Source organism: Oncorhynchus tshawytscha, linkage group LG18 (genome assembly GCF_018296145.1).
Source record: "Oncorhynchus tshawytscha isolate Ot180627B linkage group LG18, Otsh_v2.0, whole genome shotgun sequence".
NCBI classification, from domain to species: domain Eukaryota; kingdom Metazoa; phylum Chordata; class Actinopteri; order Salmoniformes; family Salmonidae; genus Oncorhynchus; species Oncorhynchus tshawytscha.
Genome location: NC_056446.1, coordinates 13459859 through 13475300, shown reverse-complemented (window position 1 = coordinate 13475300; position 15442 = coordinate 13459859). Strand labels below are relative to the sequence as shown.

General features: G+C 45.8%; 1 protein-coding gene across 1 annotated transcript in view; it reads right to left on the bottom strand.

The window, feature by feature from the left end:
• The window catches only part of LOC112217524 (laminin subunit alpha-4), a 30606-nt gene extending 17287 nt beyond the window's left edge, over positions 1-13319 (bottom strand). The window contains exons 1-14 of the mRNA XM_024377856.2: positions 13012-13319; positions 9433-9534; positions 8330-8457; positions 7863-7943; positions 7372-7586; positions 6564-6664; positions 6166-6346; positions 4935-5018; positions 4641-4792; positions 4207-4317; positions 3524-3635; positions 3068-3232; positions 2780-2973; positions 1386-1502 (exon numbers count right to left, since the gene is read on the bottom strand). Coding sequence (XP_024233624.1) covers positions 1386-1502; positions 2780-2973; positions 3068-3232; positions 3524-3635; positions 4207-4317; positions 4641-4792; positions 4935-5018; positions 6166-6346; positions 6564-6664; positions 7372-7586; positions 7863-7943; positions 8330-8457; positions 9433-9534; positions 13012-13128 — 1860 coding nt within the window. The 5' untranslated portion in view covers positions 13129-13319. The remainder of the gene's footprint in view (positions 1-1385; positions 1503-2779; positions 2974-3067; positions 3233-3523; positions 3636-4206; positions 4318-4640; positions 4793-4934; positions 5019-6165; positions 6347-6563; positions 6665-7371; positions 7587-7862; positions 7944-8329; positions 8458-9432; positions 9535-13011) is intronic.
• Between the last annotated feature and the right edge of the window lie 2123 nt (positions 13320-15442).

Below are 15442 nucleotides of genomic sequence, written 5' to 3'. Positions count from 1 at the left end.
CACTAAAGTAAAACTGTAAAAGATTTGGCAACGAAATTACCTTTATGTTCTGAATACAAAGTGTTGTGTTTTGGGCAAAACCAACACGACACATTACTGAGTACCACTCTTCGTATTTTCAAGCATGGTGGTAGCTGCATCATATTATGGGTATGTTTGTCATCGGCAAGGACTAGGGAGTTTTCTTTTGGATAAAAATAAATGGAATAGAGTTAAGCACAGCACAGGCAATCCTACAGGAAAACCTTATTCAGTCTACTTTCCAACAGACACTGGGAGTCCTTTCAACTTTCAGCAGGACAATAACCTAAAACACAAGGCCAAATATACACTGGAGTTGTTTACCAAGATGACATTGAATGTTCCTGAGTAGCCTCGTTACAGTTTTGACTTGAACATCTTTGGCAAGACTTGAAAATGGCTGTCTAGCAATGATTAACAACTAACTTGAAAGAGCTTAAATAATTATTTTAATAATAATTGTACAATTCATGTGTGCAAAGCTCTTAGAGACTTATGCAGAAAGACTCACAGCTGTAATTGCTGCCAAAGGTGATTCTAACATGTATTGACTAAGGGGTTTGAATACTTATGTAAATGAGAAATATTTTTATAAAAAAAAAAATTACCCCCCTTTTCTCCCCAATTTCGTGATATCCAATTGGTAGTTACAGTCTTGTCCCATCACTGCAACTTCCGTACGGACTCGGGAGAGGCGAAGGTCGAGAGCCGTGCATCCTCCGAAACACAGCCCCGCCAAGCCGCACTGCTTCTTGACACACTGCTCGCTTAACCCGGAAGCCAGCCGCACCAACGTGTTGGAGGAAACACCGTACAGCTGGCGACCGAAGTCAGCTTGCATGCGCCCGACCCTCCATAAGGAGACGCTAGAGCACAATGGGACAAGGACATACCGGCTGGCCAAACCCTCCCCTAACCTGGACGACGCTGTGCCAATTGTTCGCTGCCTCATGGGTCTCCCGGGTCACAGCCGGCTGCGACACAGCCTGGGATCGAACCCGGGTCTGTAGTGCCTTAGAGCGCTGCGCCACTCGGGAGGCCCCCAAAATGAGATATTTCTGCATTTCATTTTCAATAGATTTGCACAATTTTTTTAAAAACATGTCTTCACTTTGTCATAATGGGATAGATGGGTGAGGGAAAAAACATCTATTTAATCCATTTTGAATTCAGGCTGTAACACAACAAAATGTGGAAAGTAAAGGGGTATGAATACTTTCTGAAGGTACTGTGTCCAAAACATGCACTGAAGCAATCCAAATCCATCGTAATTACATGATCTCATTCAGTGGGTCCAAAATACAAAGCTTTCAGGCATAGGTTAATGGTGACTGTGGCGTGTACAGAAAGAGAACAGGCCTTACCTGCACCAGGAGAACCATCTCAGCAACAGTATTCTCAGTGTCCTTGACGAGGTCTTCAGCTGTCTGCAAGGTGTCATTCACAGCTTCGTAGTTCTCCACCAGTATCTGCTGCTTGGCCTGGGAGAGAGATGTTCAGTCATATCTTTGTTTTAGTACAGAGCAGAGGAGGCTGGTGGGAGGAGATATATACGATGGACAGGTTATACATTATGTGTAGTGAGTACAGGTTATGCATGTCTCCCATATGAACACTCTTATCACAAAAGCACATAAATCATAGGAACAATAATATTAAACGTGAAATGAAAAGTATGAAACATTTGTTTTTTCCCCAAAGAGGCAAGATAGAGATATTTGTTGACAAAGATATAAGGATAGCACAGTAACATTGTCCTACCCCCAGAGTAACCCTGGCTTTGTTCCTGTTGCTATGACTAGTGTTGACCAATCTGCTTAGGGAAGGAAGAGCCCCAGATTATGGGAGGCCTCCTGTTTGGACAGTGCACCATTCATGTCATTGGTTTACAGCAGAGGCCCTGAACCACAATGGGCCCATAATGTCAACTTGGGCATGACAACAGGCCAGTCTGTGTGCTACAAAGAATCCCAATCCCTCAGGTTTTCACACCGTAATGAATAGGACCAACAGGCCTGTTGTATTGTATTTCGGATCTATAAACAGAACAGACACGCCCCAGACTTAAAGAAATGTTAAGGAGCTTTACAAAATGACTGTACACATGATACCCAATTCAATGTCAAGCAGCTGTATTTAACTCTAAGGGGCATAGCCTCTTTATATGGGGATATGATTGTGTGGTGCAGTAATGTATCTCCCCTAGTTTGTGCCTCTTAACAATCCAATCCAACAGCTGTTTCTGTGTTACTGTTCTCTACTATTAAATACCACGGGTAATTGAGTTCTCTGGCAGACTTTGGGAACAACAACAATCCCCATACAGATGGAAAGAAATATCTGGTCTATTCCTTGGCAGGAGCAGGACAGTGTTGCTTTCCAGTGATAAAGCCAAGCTGAACTCCTACAACATTCAGAGAAGAGATAGAGGTAGACTACATTGAGGCAGAACTCAACAACATCACACTCCCCCAGAGCAGGCTTGAGCTGCACGTATCGTTTTAGCAGGGCGTTCTCACAGTGAACTGTAGTAATAAACCCAAGCGGACGAACACAGAGAGCTGGAAACCAGAGAGCCAGGGAGCCAGGCCAGCAGGCAGTCAGTCAGTCAGTCAGGCGGCCAATCAGGAAGTCAGTCAGAGAGTCAGAGGGTCAGGGAGACTGGGAGTCAGCTAGAGACATTTGGGGAGCCAGGACGAGAGCGGCTCCCGGCGGCACAGTTTGGGCCAAGCGGACCCCGGGGGTTGTGGGAAGTTACCTCACTCCTCTGGAATTTGACGGTGTTGGCTTTGTTCATGTCCTCCGTCTCCTGCACAGTGTTGGCAGCCTTCTGGAGGATCTCCTGGGCCTCAGAGAGCTTTTTGGTGAAGCGGGAGAGCCCCTCCCGTACCGGGGCCATGCGGCCTTCCGTACTGATCAGCTTCTTCTCCAGCTGACGCACGTTTCTAAGGACTGAACGACACACAAATGGGACCCCAAACGCAGCCTTTTGTAACAAACCATCAAAAAATGTGTGTGTGTATGCGCAAGCACGTGTTTTCCTCACGGTCGTGGGCCTCCGTGGACTCATCGGTGGCGGTGGGCTCTCGTGGGGACAGGTCCAGTTTCTTCATCAATGTCACCATGCCCTCGGCCATGGCCGTCTTCTTTCTGATGACCTCTGGGTCCAGGTCTTGATGGACACTGTAGAGCTCCCAGTCACTGATCATTTCTGTGAGACACAAACATAACAGGGAGCACAGGGTGAAGGAAGGCTGGGATATGACTGAGGCCGCGTTACCAGAAGCGCCCCCTCGAAAACTCAAACGCTGATAAATGGAAGACTGTAGGAAATACAGCAACGAGGATTTGGATTTCAATCTTAAGCCAAGGCGCCATTCAAAAGTTATTGGAAATCACATATCAACATTTAGAACATACCTAAAAGCCTGTAATAATCGCAAGGAAGGTGGACAGTACTCAAAGAGGCATAGCAGTGTAGCTTTAGCAGACCTAAAATTACCTTCAAGGAGTACGTTGAGAGTGGTGAGGTTAGTGGTCAGCTCGTCAGCCAGAGTGACGCTTTGTAGTGTGTCTTCATCCACTCGGTCCCCCATGGACTTCACTACACTCTCCTGGCCCACCACAAACACCAGACAGATCAATGACATAGTCAAGACAAACACCACAAGAACACACAAATCAATCACACAGTCCGGACACTACCACTACAGCTCAATAAAATAGATGTGATGGCTCTGAGAGATAAGCTAACTGATCTACACTCCCCTACGTATTTATTTGGACAGTGAAGCTAAAATATTCTTACTGGCTCTATACTCCAGGATTTTGTATTTGAGGTCAAATGTTTTTTCTCAGGCGACAGTACAGAATGTCACCTTATATTTGAGGGTATTTTCATACATATCTGTTTTACCGTTTAGAAATGAAAGCACTTCATGTATCTAGTCCCCCCATTTGAGGATGTCATACATTTTTGGGCAAATTCACTTGTTAGTGTATTAAAATTGGTCAAAAGTTTAGTAATCTGCCCCATATTCCCAGCATGCAATGACTACATCAAGCTTGCAACTCTGCAAACTTCTGCAGGTGGACTTTATTTCACCTCCAGCGTAATGTAAACAGTGGAAGAGGGAGGAAGAGGAGTGCGAGTGAGTTAGATGAGCGATGAAGGTGTCCGCTTACCGTCTCTGCCAGATGGTTCATGTCTGAGAGTAGAGCAGCACTGGCCTCCTCCAGCTGCCCTGTCTGTGTCCTCATCATAGATGACTTATTTCTCCAGTTCATAAACTGAGTCTGAAAACAAAACGGGAGGAGTTAGATACACTTACACAATACTATTACAATACAGTCTATGCGTGTTAGGGTTGTGAGAAGAGAATTGTGTGATGTGCACTGTACAATGTTTGGTGTATTGATTGGTTAGTTAGTTGGTTAGTTAGTTGGTCGGGTGTTTAGTGTGTGAGATTTGCCAATATCCAGCGACTCTGTAATAGTTAAACTCCCGAAGTTGCTCATTTCTCTTGTTTAAATCAGAATGAACTGATAATATAGGTGTGCATCAACATGATTGAGTCCCGACTATACCAGCCTGAGCAGAAAGAGAGGCTGTACTCTACCTGCAGACGGTGGGCGGTGTAGTTGTAGTACTTGAGCCTGTCATTGGCTGCAGCCCCAGTGGAGATGTTCAACACACTGACCTTCACCTGGTCCAGCGTCTTATTGGACAGCCTCAGGTCACCAGTCAGGTGCCAGATACACTCATCACAACCTGATAGGAGGGAGGAGCCAAATGACGACAAAATGATTTTCTATGTCATTTCCCCAACATCACATCAGTCCAACACAAATAAATAGTTGTTTAATGATGAACTGAAATGTATTTTTTTTTATTTCTAACCAGGCCCTCTTACTGATGTTGCAGGGGTTGACCATGGCTGCTTCTGGCAAACACTCCCCAGTGTGCATGTCACAGTGCCCGCTAGCACAGTCACATTCTGGATGGAAGAAACAGACACACACATGCACCTCATATATAGCTACAGTTGATTACATGTGGAGTTCCCTTCATCAAGTCGAATGCTTTATCAGCCGGACACGTGAGAGTCAGTCTGGGTACCAAAAATATGATGGAACCCATGGTGAGTATTATGGCTGGGAAGGAGTGCTGCTGCACGTGCTGAGTGGTTTGGTACTGGCTCTGACCGTGTACTGTATTTAGCTTCCTCTCTTAGTTCTTATTGCTCATGTTTTGTATTTTCTTATAATGGATACTTTTGAATACTGTGCTGTTGGGTAGGGCTTACAAGCGAAAGGTGCAATATGCCAAAATCGCTCCGCTATTGCCTGGATGCTAAAATTCTAAAAGTTCAGACTCATTTCTGTTTATGTGACAAAACAATCTATGCATAGTGTAGAGAATCATTGTGCCATCTAAACCACTGTGGAATACCTTATCAATAGCCCAAAATATTGTATTTTCAGCTTTTTGAAGCTGGTGTACAAAACCGAAAGTAAAAGATTAAAAAAATAAAGTTAAGAATGGGCAGCATAGAAATAACGCAATAGATCTACCGCTTCTTGCTTTCAATGAGAATGACAGTTCTACAACTCACATTTCTATGTGAATTTGGTTGGGTCGCCCAAAAGTTACATAGCAGCTTTAAGCATTTCACTGTACTTGCGCACGTGACAAATAAAACTTGAATTTAGTTCCCTGGTTCTCTATACTGTGGCTGTGGGATGATTTTGGCAGCTGGCCAGATTAATTGGGGCTGGGCGGTGATGTCAGAGGAAAGTTGGATGCTAGCTGCAGTTTGTCCTTGTGATCGTGTACAAATGTGTACAGCTGGCCCCGGGGTTGCAGATTGCAGCAGATGCCTGCCTGACATCATGTATGAGTGGGTGTGAGAACAGTGGACTGACTAGCTAGCTGCAGTAAAAACTCTGGGGGAAACAATTTCGGTTCCGAATGTTTGACCAAACTGGTCTGAGTGGTTTATGTTCTTGAGTGTGTGAAACACAGAGAGAGAGAGTGATTTTTTTATATATTTTTTTTAACATCTATGACAGACACTAGCTTTTGGTTCCAGGATTTCCTGCATGTGGGTGATTGAGATGGGAGTAGGGTCACACATGACTTACTCTGGCACCCTGAGGGGCCGTAGTTCCAGTGGTCTGGGAGGCAGCGCTCGCAGTATCGGCCTCCGGCCCCTGGTTGGCACTGGCAGCTGTGGGTCAGAGGATGACAAGTAGGCCGGAGACCGGCAGCCCCACAGTCACACCTCCGGCAGCCCTGGCAACCGTTGAAACCTGTGTGACCCTCCTAAAGCACATTATAGACACAAGCCGTATAGTTAGTTTTGCTTGCTGTTGTTGTTCATGCTGTTGTTAACTATATACAGGTGTATTCACAGTAGCCTAAACGATTTTGTCTGCTCTCTTCTCCACCTTCTTTGCTTAGTTATCAGGGAAGACTGTCCAACAGTGTGAATGTGTGTCCACATGACGGCTCACATTGAAAAGGCCCCTGAGTGACTCACCTCACATCGGTCACAGAGTCGGCCGGTGACGCCAGGCTTACAGTGACACGTCCCGGTCCTGTCGTCACACGATCCTGTCCCGCACTTGCTGCACTCACACGCTGTAACACAGGACACACACATAGGTAATACAGCGCAGGTCACAGAAGCGTGACATGGTCACAATGGAAAAGGTTATTTTTGCCCTTGCGGAGGACAATACAAATGCCAATCCTGCAACAGACTGACAAGGAGTTCCCCACGTCCATTAGTATTCTACGTTTTCTACAAGTGACCAGAAGATCGACTCTGTTGTCTCATAGAGTGACTAGTGCTTGACTTTCCAAGGATGCTTTTCTTCCACCGATGTGCACATGCCACAAGGTTATCTTTGTTGCACTGCACTGTCTCTGAGGCTTGGAGGCATTAGAGCACGGCAGGACCAGCCCGCCAAACTATGTAAACACACAAAATGGACTTTTGTTTCACATCGACCTTTGTAATTGCCTTATGTCTATAACAGCCATTATGAGCAACACAGGGGGGAATTGTCAGAGCTCTACCTGAAGACAACGCCACAGCAAGGCGTTTAAGACAAAGAGCAAGGTAAAAGCAGGGTTCAAATGCAACGTAAAGCATTTTACTGCTCATGAACACATCTTCACCCTCCAGACAAGTGGGTATCATCTTCAGACGTATAAATATCTGTTTTGTTCTCTATGTTTTTCCATGGATAGTCTTCATTGACAGTAGGGCTGACCTGTATTCGTGGAGCAAGGGCCTTAGGGTTAGTCATGTTTAATAGTACTCTTGGCAAGTTGGCACGCACCTCTGCAGTTCTTGGCACTGATGGCATCACCGTAGAAACCCGGGGCACACCGTTCACAGTTGGCTCCAGACGTGTCCCCCCAGCAGTTCTGACAGAAGCCGGTCACGTTGTGGCACTCATTGAAGATGTGGTTGGGGTCCGAATTACCGTTACAGTCACACCTCTTACAGGAGTCACCAATCATCATGGGGTTGCCAGAGAAACCTGGAGCACATCTGGGTGAGGAAGACGCAAGGTGATTGCCAATAATTGTATGACTTAGGATGTCTTATCACTTATACTGAAACATCATTATTTGTAAGCATTTCCAAATATTTTCCTTTCAGGTTCAGAAAAATTGGCCCATATTCAACATGTAGAAATATGTGAAAATGCAAGAGTTTAATTTGTGGTTATTTGAGCTGATTTAATGTTATGGAGTGTAATTGCTCCCATGGTGGAGTTGCAGTAACTCATGGTTGTGGCCAAGCCAAGTCCCTGTCAGCACTGACCTCTCACAGTAATGTCCAGCATAGCCCTCTTGGCACTTGCACCGTAGGATGTTACTGCTTCTGTCACAGTGCTCTGCAAAGCTGGCCAGACACACAGGGGAAAGAATGTCAGTCAGTGAGCTCTGCCCGCCAACACACAGCCCACTGGGCACAGACGTCATTTTGACATCTAGTTCTGATTTACATTTGGTTGAGTCGTCAACTAACGTGAATTAAACGTGAAATCAACACAAAATGGCACCATGTCATTGGATTTTGATGACAACTTGGGTGAGAGGAAGACGACATTCCTTTACGTTGATGACTTTTGGCAAATTCAATCCGTTTTTTTTCACGCTGATTCAACGTCATCAGTTTTGTTTTACGACGTGGGAACAACGTTGATTCAACCAGTTGCCCAGCGGGAGGCTTCTCCCTGCAGGGCCGACACAACAGTAGGGTCTGGAGGTACATGCACTGTGGCTTACTTGTTGGAGGGGATCGAGAGGGGACAGGCGCACGGCCGGCAGGAGTGACGTCCGTATGTGTTGACATCAGGCATGTATCCGTCTTCACAGATCTCACAGAAATTCCCAGTGGTGTGGTCCTGACATGACTGTATGGTAGGGGAGAGTGGGGTAAGTTGAGCCAAAGGGGTAAGTTGAGCTACCCTTGTTTCTAGGAAACCATACATAAAATTCATAATTTGACCAAATATTTAGGAAGAGCCTATCCTTTAATGGAGCCTGTGAAGGGGAAAAAAACACATATAAAAGTGGTAAATAAGTTAGGTCCCCCAAAACAAAAATATTTTCACCAAGTCAAAGAAATGTATTTGTGTTAGAGGTTTCATGACGCTTGTATCTAAACCAAAGTAGATCATGTTAAGATTGTTCTATACATCAGTTGGGGTCTCCATGAGCTTCATTTAAGGACCTAAACCTAGCATGAAAGTGCATCCTTGTGGCTGTGTGAGCTAATATAGTCTAAATGTTTGCCTTGGGGTAAGTTGAGCCAATGGTTGAGCAAATGGAAGTGTTTTCTTCCCAGGCAAGGCATTATCACTGGGATATGAGGTAACAACAGAGCCTAGCCTATGTTAAAAGTGTTTAAAAAAGTACAAAGTGTTTGTTTGCTGCTAAGCCGGTGTAAAAAAATGCTTAAAATACCAAAATGACTGTGATTGTGTTGAAATGTGTTTGGGAAATAGAGATAAACATGGTTTTTAAAAGGTAGGGGTAATATTTATTTCAGTACAGGAAGTTGTAGGCGGTTTAAGTTACCCTATCCCTCGGCTAAACAAACCCCATGCCCGGAGTAAATTGTGCCAAGAGACCACTTTTTTTTGGACAAGCTACATTTTCAAAACTGCAAAACTGCAATGTTTACATGAATTATTTCCAGGGATACACATCAACCTAAAATATATGTAGATATCTTTGTGAGAAAGAATACTATATTTCCCTTGATGGAGTGATATTATATATATATATAAACTCTACCCTAAAGAGTGTAATCTAGTTGAAATATATTACTGATATAATAGTATTATGATTAATCAAGAGTAGGTAATACATGGGAAAATACTTACTATACAAATACCAGTGATCTCCTCACAGGTTTCTGAATGGCCTTTGCAGTTACATGGTAGGCATTTGTTCTGGTTACTGAGGAAATATCCTTTTGCACACACCTAAGAGAGGGAACATGAGGGAGATGTTTGTAAACAGAGTACAACCCCAGTTTCCCACAGGTACAAATTAGCCCCTGAACCTGATCTGTCTAAAATGAACCAGTTTAATGGCTGCAGAAGTAGAAACACATTGACCAGAGAGCAGCTGGGTTCCTGACGTTAATGCCAAGTTGCTAACGAGGCACTCTATCATTCAACAGCAATTTCAGAAAGTAGAGCACCTGGAATCGTTTTGGCCAGCCTGGCTTAGGTTGGTCTGTCATCAATGGGATACAACGTTCCACTGTTTTCCACAACATCTCTCATCAAACACACTCACATTCCTTCGTGGGAGAAGATGCTCTCTTATTCAGCTACTGTAAGATGTGGAAGTTAAGCACAGTACATGACCAGGGGGGAAAAAGTATGACATACTGGATACTGCTCTGTAATATATTTACAGAATGTCAGTTACACCAAAACATTTGTGCCAAATTCACTCTGCCACTTTTTCTGCCACTGGTAGTGCTGTGGACTAAAGTGCAGGGATGTGGGAACGACAGTCCCAGCTCCGACACCTCTAGAGTTTCTCCCTCGCACGGCCGACACGGAATTTACGAGACAGTACTTTTAGTCATCCCACGTCTGGTACATGTAAATCCACTTCGAGGTGGTTTCCTGCTGCAGTGTGATGTCAGAGTTCAGTAACCCCTCTTCCCCCCCACACACACACACACACATCACTTTGATCTTCAGTCACCCCATTCAAAGAGCGCAGTGATCATACAATACCACTCTGTTCATATTGGCCTACTGTAAAGAATGCCAAGTTTGCCTCCCCCTTGCTCCATCCAGAGTGGCTGGGACAAATACATCATACATTGCAGAGATACTGTATGCTCCCAGTTGTGATGCATATTTTCCCCTTGATTTATTCATGAGCAGGCCGTGAGACAGAGAAATGCCTCTCCAGTGAACTAATGTGGAACATCCTGCGAACAGCAGTGCTTTCATGACCGGGGCAGATTTTTCCCTGTAGCCCCTTCCTTCCAGTGGCTTTCCTGACCGATAGTACACAAACTAAATAAGAACAGACGTATACATCACATTGTTATGATGTTATAGGATGTCCTGGTTATAGTTCAATCAATTCTACTGACCTTATGCACGCACACATGCAGTATGTTTGCATTACAATTGATGACACACTTTTTTTTATTGAGCTTTTGATTGAATAATTAGCAGAGAAGAAGAACCTAGACCAGACATGATGTAAAATGATCTGACTGTGCACTGGGGACGATAAGCAGTCTAGAGATCCATATCACAGATGAGGACAATTGGACAAGGGTTCTAAGTCCACCACAGAATGTTAGTCCACCGGTTTTAAGCGGTGGCTGACAGTGCTGAAGAATGACCCTTCATTGCTAATGACTGGATTTAGAACGATTAGCTGTGTGACATCCTGTGACGGGTCAAACAGCTGGACGATGCATACACAACCAGACCCGTGGGACAAGAGGTTCCTGGGAAAGATGGAGCAGAATCAGCAGATGGTTTAGTGTGGGATAGGCTGTGTCCAAATGGCAACCGATTCCCTACATAGTGTACTACTTTTGACCACCAAGGCCAATACAGTAGGGTTCTGGTCAAAAGTAGTGCAATATGTAGGGAATAATGTGCCATTTAGGACTCAAGTGTGTATACAACCCAGTAGCCTTTACACCACGTCATATCTAATTACATTATTTCCTGTTCCTATTAATGCTTTCATTAAAATGCAATTTAGTTTCCAATCCCCTATCATTCAAAAACCAAGCCCAAACTTTGGGTGATATTTCCCCTGGGCATAGGGAGTAATCCTGAGATACTGAAAATGAACCCCTCAATAAGAATTCACAGCATGGTGAATGCTCTAATCTGCTCCTAAATGGCATGAACATTGAAATAATGGACATCTGTAGCCCTCTGGTCCACTATGAATGTCCTCGGTATGTGAGCAATTTTGGAACTTCTCCTCTGTGTGCCCACTACCGTAGAGAACAAAGATGACATTCACCACGCGGTATAGCCTCTCTGTGTTTCATATGCAGCAGCATGTTCCAAAGACTATGTCACAGGGGCTCCATTTCTAACAGGACTGAACACTGTTAAATGGTATGTGTTTATCACTAGCTGTTCATATCATGTGTTCAGAAGTGCTGTAGTAGGCCTATGTTATTAGATTCACAAGATGGACCATGAGTCTGCCTCTATCTCTGCCTCTGGGACAGCGCTGAATGAATACAGTGGGTTTTTTGCTCAGGCAACAACAAAAAAACAAAAATTGTCTTCAAACAGGAATCCAGTCCAAAATCTACATCTCTTCAGGTCTGAGGCTGTGAAATCTCGCTCTCTTTGCAATGGGAACAACAAACCATATGCCTCCCTGATTCCACTCCTCACCAATAAGGGGCAGATAGCTTATTGACTTTGGCCCTGGTGAAGGCTTCTGTCCCTGGCTTAGTGGTAAACTCCTCGGAAGACACTGGGGGGGGGAAAGGGTCTGGTTAGGTCATGTGAATATCATCAGAATCCAAAAACAGAGCAGAGACGATATGTCTGCAGTGGAGAGGCCTCATTCTCCTCACGGGACAATGGTATTCGAATGCTCACAGAACAAGTAAACAATCTTCACATTTCACAAGAGGCGGAAGATCGTCAAATCTCAATTGGAACACTATGGGGGCTCTGCTCCCTGCCCCTCCCCCACACAAATCTAGCTATTCAACTCATTGTTCTTACATTAGTCTAGCTCTGGACACATTGTTTTGCCTGTGTCCCCCTGAGATAGAAGAAGGCATCTTTAAGCTCGAGGCCCATTATAGGGGTCCCATTTGGCCCCACAAACAGGAAATACCAGCCTGTACCCAGTCTACCCACTATAAATGCATCAGCAGCATGTCACGTATTGTTTCTCATGCTCTTTCTACCCGCTGTGTTCCCTCTATGTGTGTTGCTCAACACTTTGCAGCTGGTTTCCATTAGGGCCCTATCGGGGGGCCAGCGGGTGCCAGTGGAGAATGGCACGGCCCTCATCGAGATCTCGGCTGGAGCTCCTCCGCTAACAGCCCGACCCCAGGCAGAAAAATGTGAGGGTTGAGAGGCAGCACCGAGTGGCCAGAGTGCGGCCATAGAGATATAGATCCACACAGCAAGATCCTCTCACACCCAAACCACCCCAGCACTTCACAAATGTCTACGAAGCACAATGACTAACTCACAAACCTGTCTGTCTTACAGTGGCTCTCAAATCTAAACCCGCCAGGGTTTAGCTACAGAGGCATTCAGCACAAGTCTTTGACATGACACAGTCCAAAGGACAGCACTCTTTCCACAGTCGTGGAAAAGTTTGTAACAACAACAGGCCCTCTATATTTAGCTGCGATAAGGCACTGGAAGCCTGCTATGCATCCTGTACCAGCCAAGCAGAGGAAAAAACTAAAAGTCTGGTCTTACTTTTACCACCGAACGCTGTTCCAAATCTAAACCGTTGGGAGCCGCTGGGCAGACGATCCCTGAGAGGATGATGGAGAAAAGAAGGCAGAGGCATGGCAGAGCTCTAGTAGCAGACATGTCTGTGTGTAAGTCCAGTGGAGCACTGCTCCCTCTCTGTCTCTCCCTGTCCCGTCTGTCGGGAAGTCTCTCTGGGACACAGGCAGCTCTCTCTCTCGCTCCACTGCACCCGTTGGTTTCACTTTTCCACTGGTCCGACCTCCAGATGCGGTGCCTGCGCCAGCCCAGCCCCAAGTCCTGTAAACTGTGTGTACTTCCTCCTCTCCCTCCTCCCTCTCTCCTCTCGACTCCCCCCTACGCCTCCCCCAGTGGACCTGCCTCTCCCCAGAGCCTGAGCTTAAATCACATACATATGGGAAGTCTGGAGGGGGGGGAGGTTGAATTGAGAGAGGGAGGGAGGGAAAGAGAGAGGAGGGAAGAGAGAATGGGATAGGAGATAGTTGAATTGAGAGGGGGAGAACGAGAGGGGGGAGAGAGCGAGAGATGGAGAGAGGGGGGAGAGAGAGCAATAGAGAGTTCACTAGACTAGTGTGTATGTCCAGCAGACAGACTGACAGACAGTGTAGTGTAGACATCCAGACGGCATATCTACCGCTGACTGTCAGAGTCACATTGAGTGTTGTCTGGCAGCAGTCGCCTCCGTTTGCAGGGTCCGTGTGTGGCACCCTTTCACCTTGGGGGCCTGAGTAGCAGACACAACCCCCAAACCCCCTCAGACCCCTATCCCTTCCCCCTCTGCTCCACTCGTCCAGGAAGAGAGGGCAGCCGAAATTAAGCCTCAGCACTCTGTCTGTAGTACAGGCTGAAGGAAAACCAGCTGTCCTCCCACCCCACCTCTTCCCCCTTCTCCTCCACCCCTCTCCCTTGCCGGCACCGCCTCTATGTTTGTTTACCCAGGTCAGACCGTCAAAGAAGGTGATTCATTTATGAAAAATGTGTAAGGGTCAGGATGCTTCCACACACCAGGAAGAGGCTGGTAACTGACTGACTGACTGCTACTTTCAGTCACAAAGGAAGTATTGTTCTGTGTACCTGTTTTTATGTGTATGGGCATTTTCAATGCAGAAACTCAAGACTATAAAGTGACATGTCATGCTGGACACTAGATTGTCACAGGGTGATTTTGTTCTCCCTTCATGTCTCTGCCTACAAAGAGCGTGTTGTAAGCCGTTTCAAATGCGGCTGAGTTGTGCCATTGGTCCTGACTGGACCATGTGGAAGTCATATGTCTCAGATGACCAATAAACAGGTTGTCAAATTCCATTGATGCATGTTAGGGATGTTCCTTCCCCGCAAGAACAAAACAACCCCACAACGACATGGCAGTTAACCGCTTCCACTTGAATGAGACACATCAAAGGAGAGCAAACCCCAACCTTTATAACATGCATAGGGTTTCTCTCTCTCACACACAGACACAGCACACACACTGCCTTGTGTAAAGTTTGGGAGAGGCTGAGAGCTCATAATATGTTATTATAACCAAAAGCAGCAATTTCTTCGTTCTGAAACCCGCACGCTCTCAGCAAGGTTTGTCTTAACTCAGTGAGCACCATGTAAACAAACTTCTCTGGCTGCATGTTGAAGAGGCTGTTGAGGATACTGTGAGTCTCCTCTTGGTCCCCGGGAGTCCTATTGCACATTGGTATTCGCAGCAGAGGGTCTAGACAGGGGGAGATCACTCACAGGGCATCGCCTTCTGGAATGATCTGTGGGCTTCACAAAGGTTCACTCCTTCATGGGTAAATCAGTCTGTGGTGGTCTACACTGCCCCATTCAGCCCACTGAGCCCAGGAGTCACAGCAAGGCCATCAATCTGATGAAAAGCTTGGATTGAGGCTCCCTGCCCCTCCTCGCCCACTGAATACATCAACAGTCATGACGCTGCTGCCCTCTGATCAAAAGACTGGAAGAGATCTGATGCGTGGGGCTGCCGCCACCTGAGACACTCAGTTCTGCATTGTTCATTGGTGTTTAGTGATGTTGTTCTGTGTGCTCTACTGCTTTCAGGATCTTTTCACTGCCCTGAATAATAAGGAGATGAATTAGGTTAGACTACTTCAATGCTCTACTTTCCGGCTGCCCGGGTAAAGCACTAAATAAACTTCAGTTAGTGCTAAATACGGCTGCCAGAATCCTGACTAGAACCACAAATTTTGATAATATTACTCCAGTGCTAGCCTCCTTACACTGGCTTCCTGTCAAGGCAAGGGCTGATTTCAAGGTTTTACTTCTAACCTACAAAGCATTACATGGGCTTGCTCCTACCTATCTCTCTGATTTGGTCCTGCCGTACATACCTACACATACGCTATGGTCACAAGACGCAGGCCTCCTTATTGTCCCTAGAATTTCTAAGCAAACAGCTGGAGGC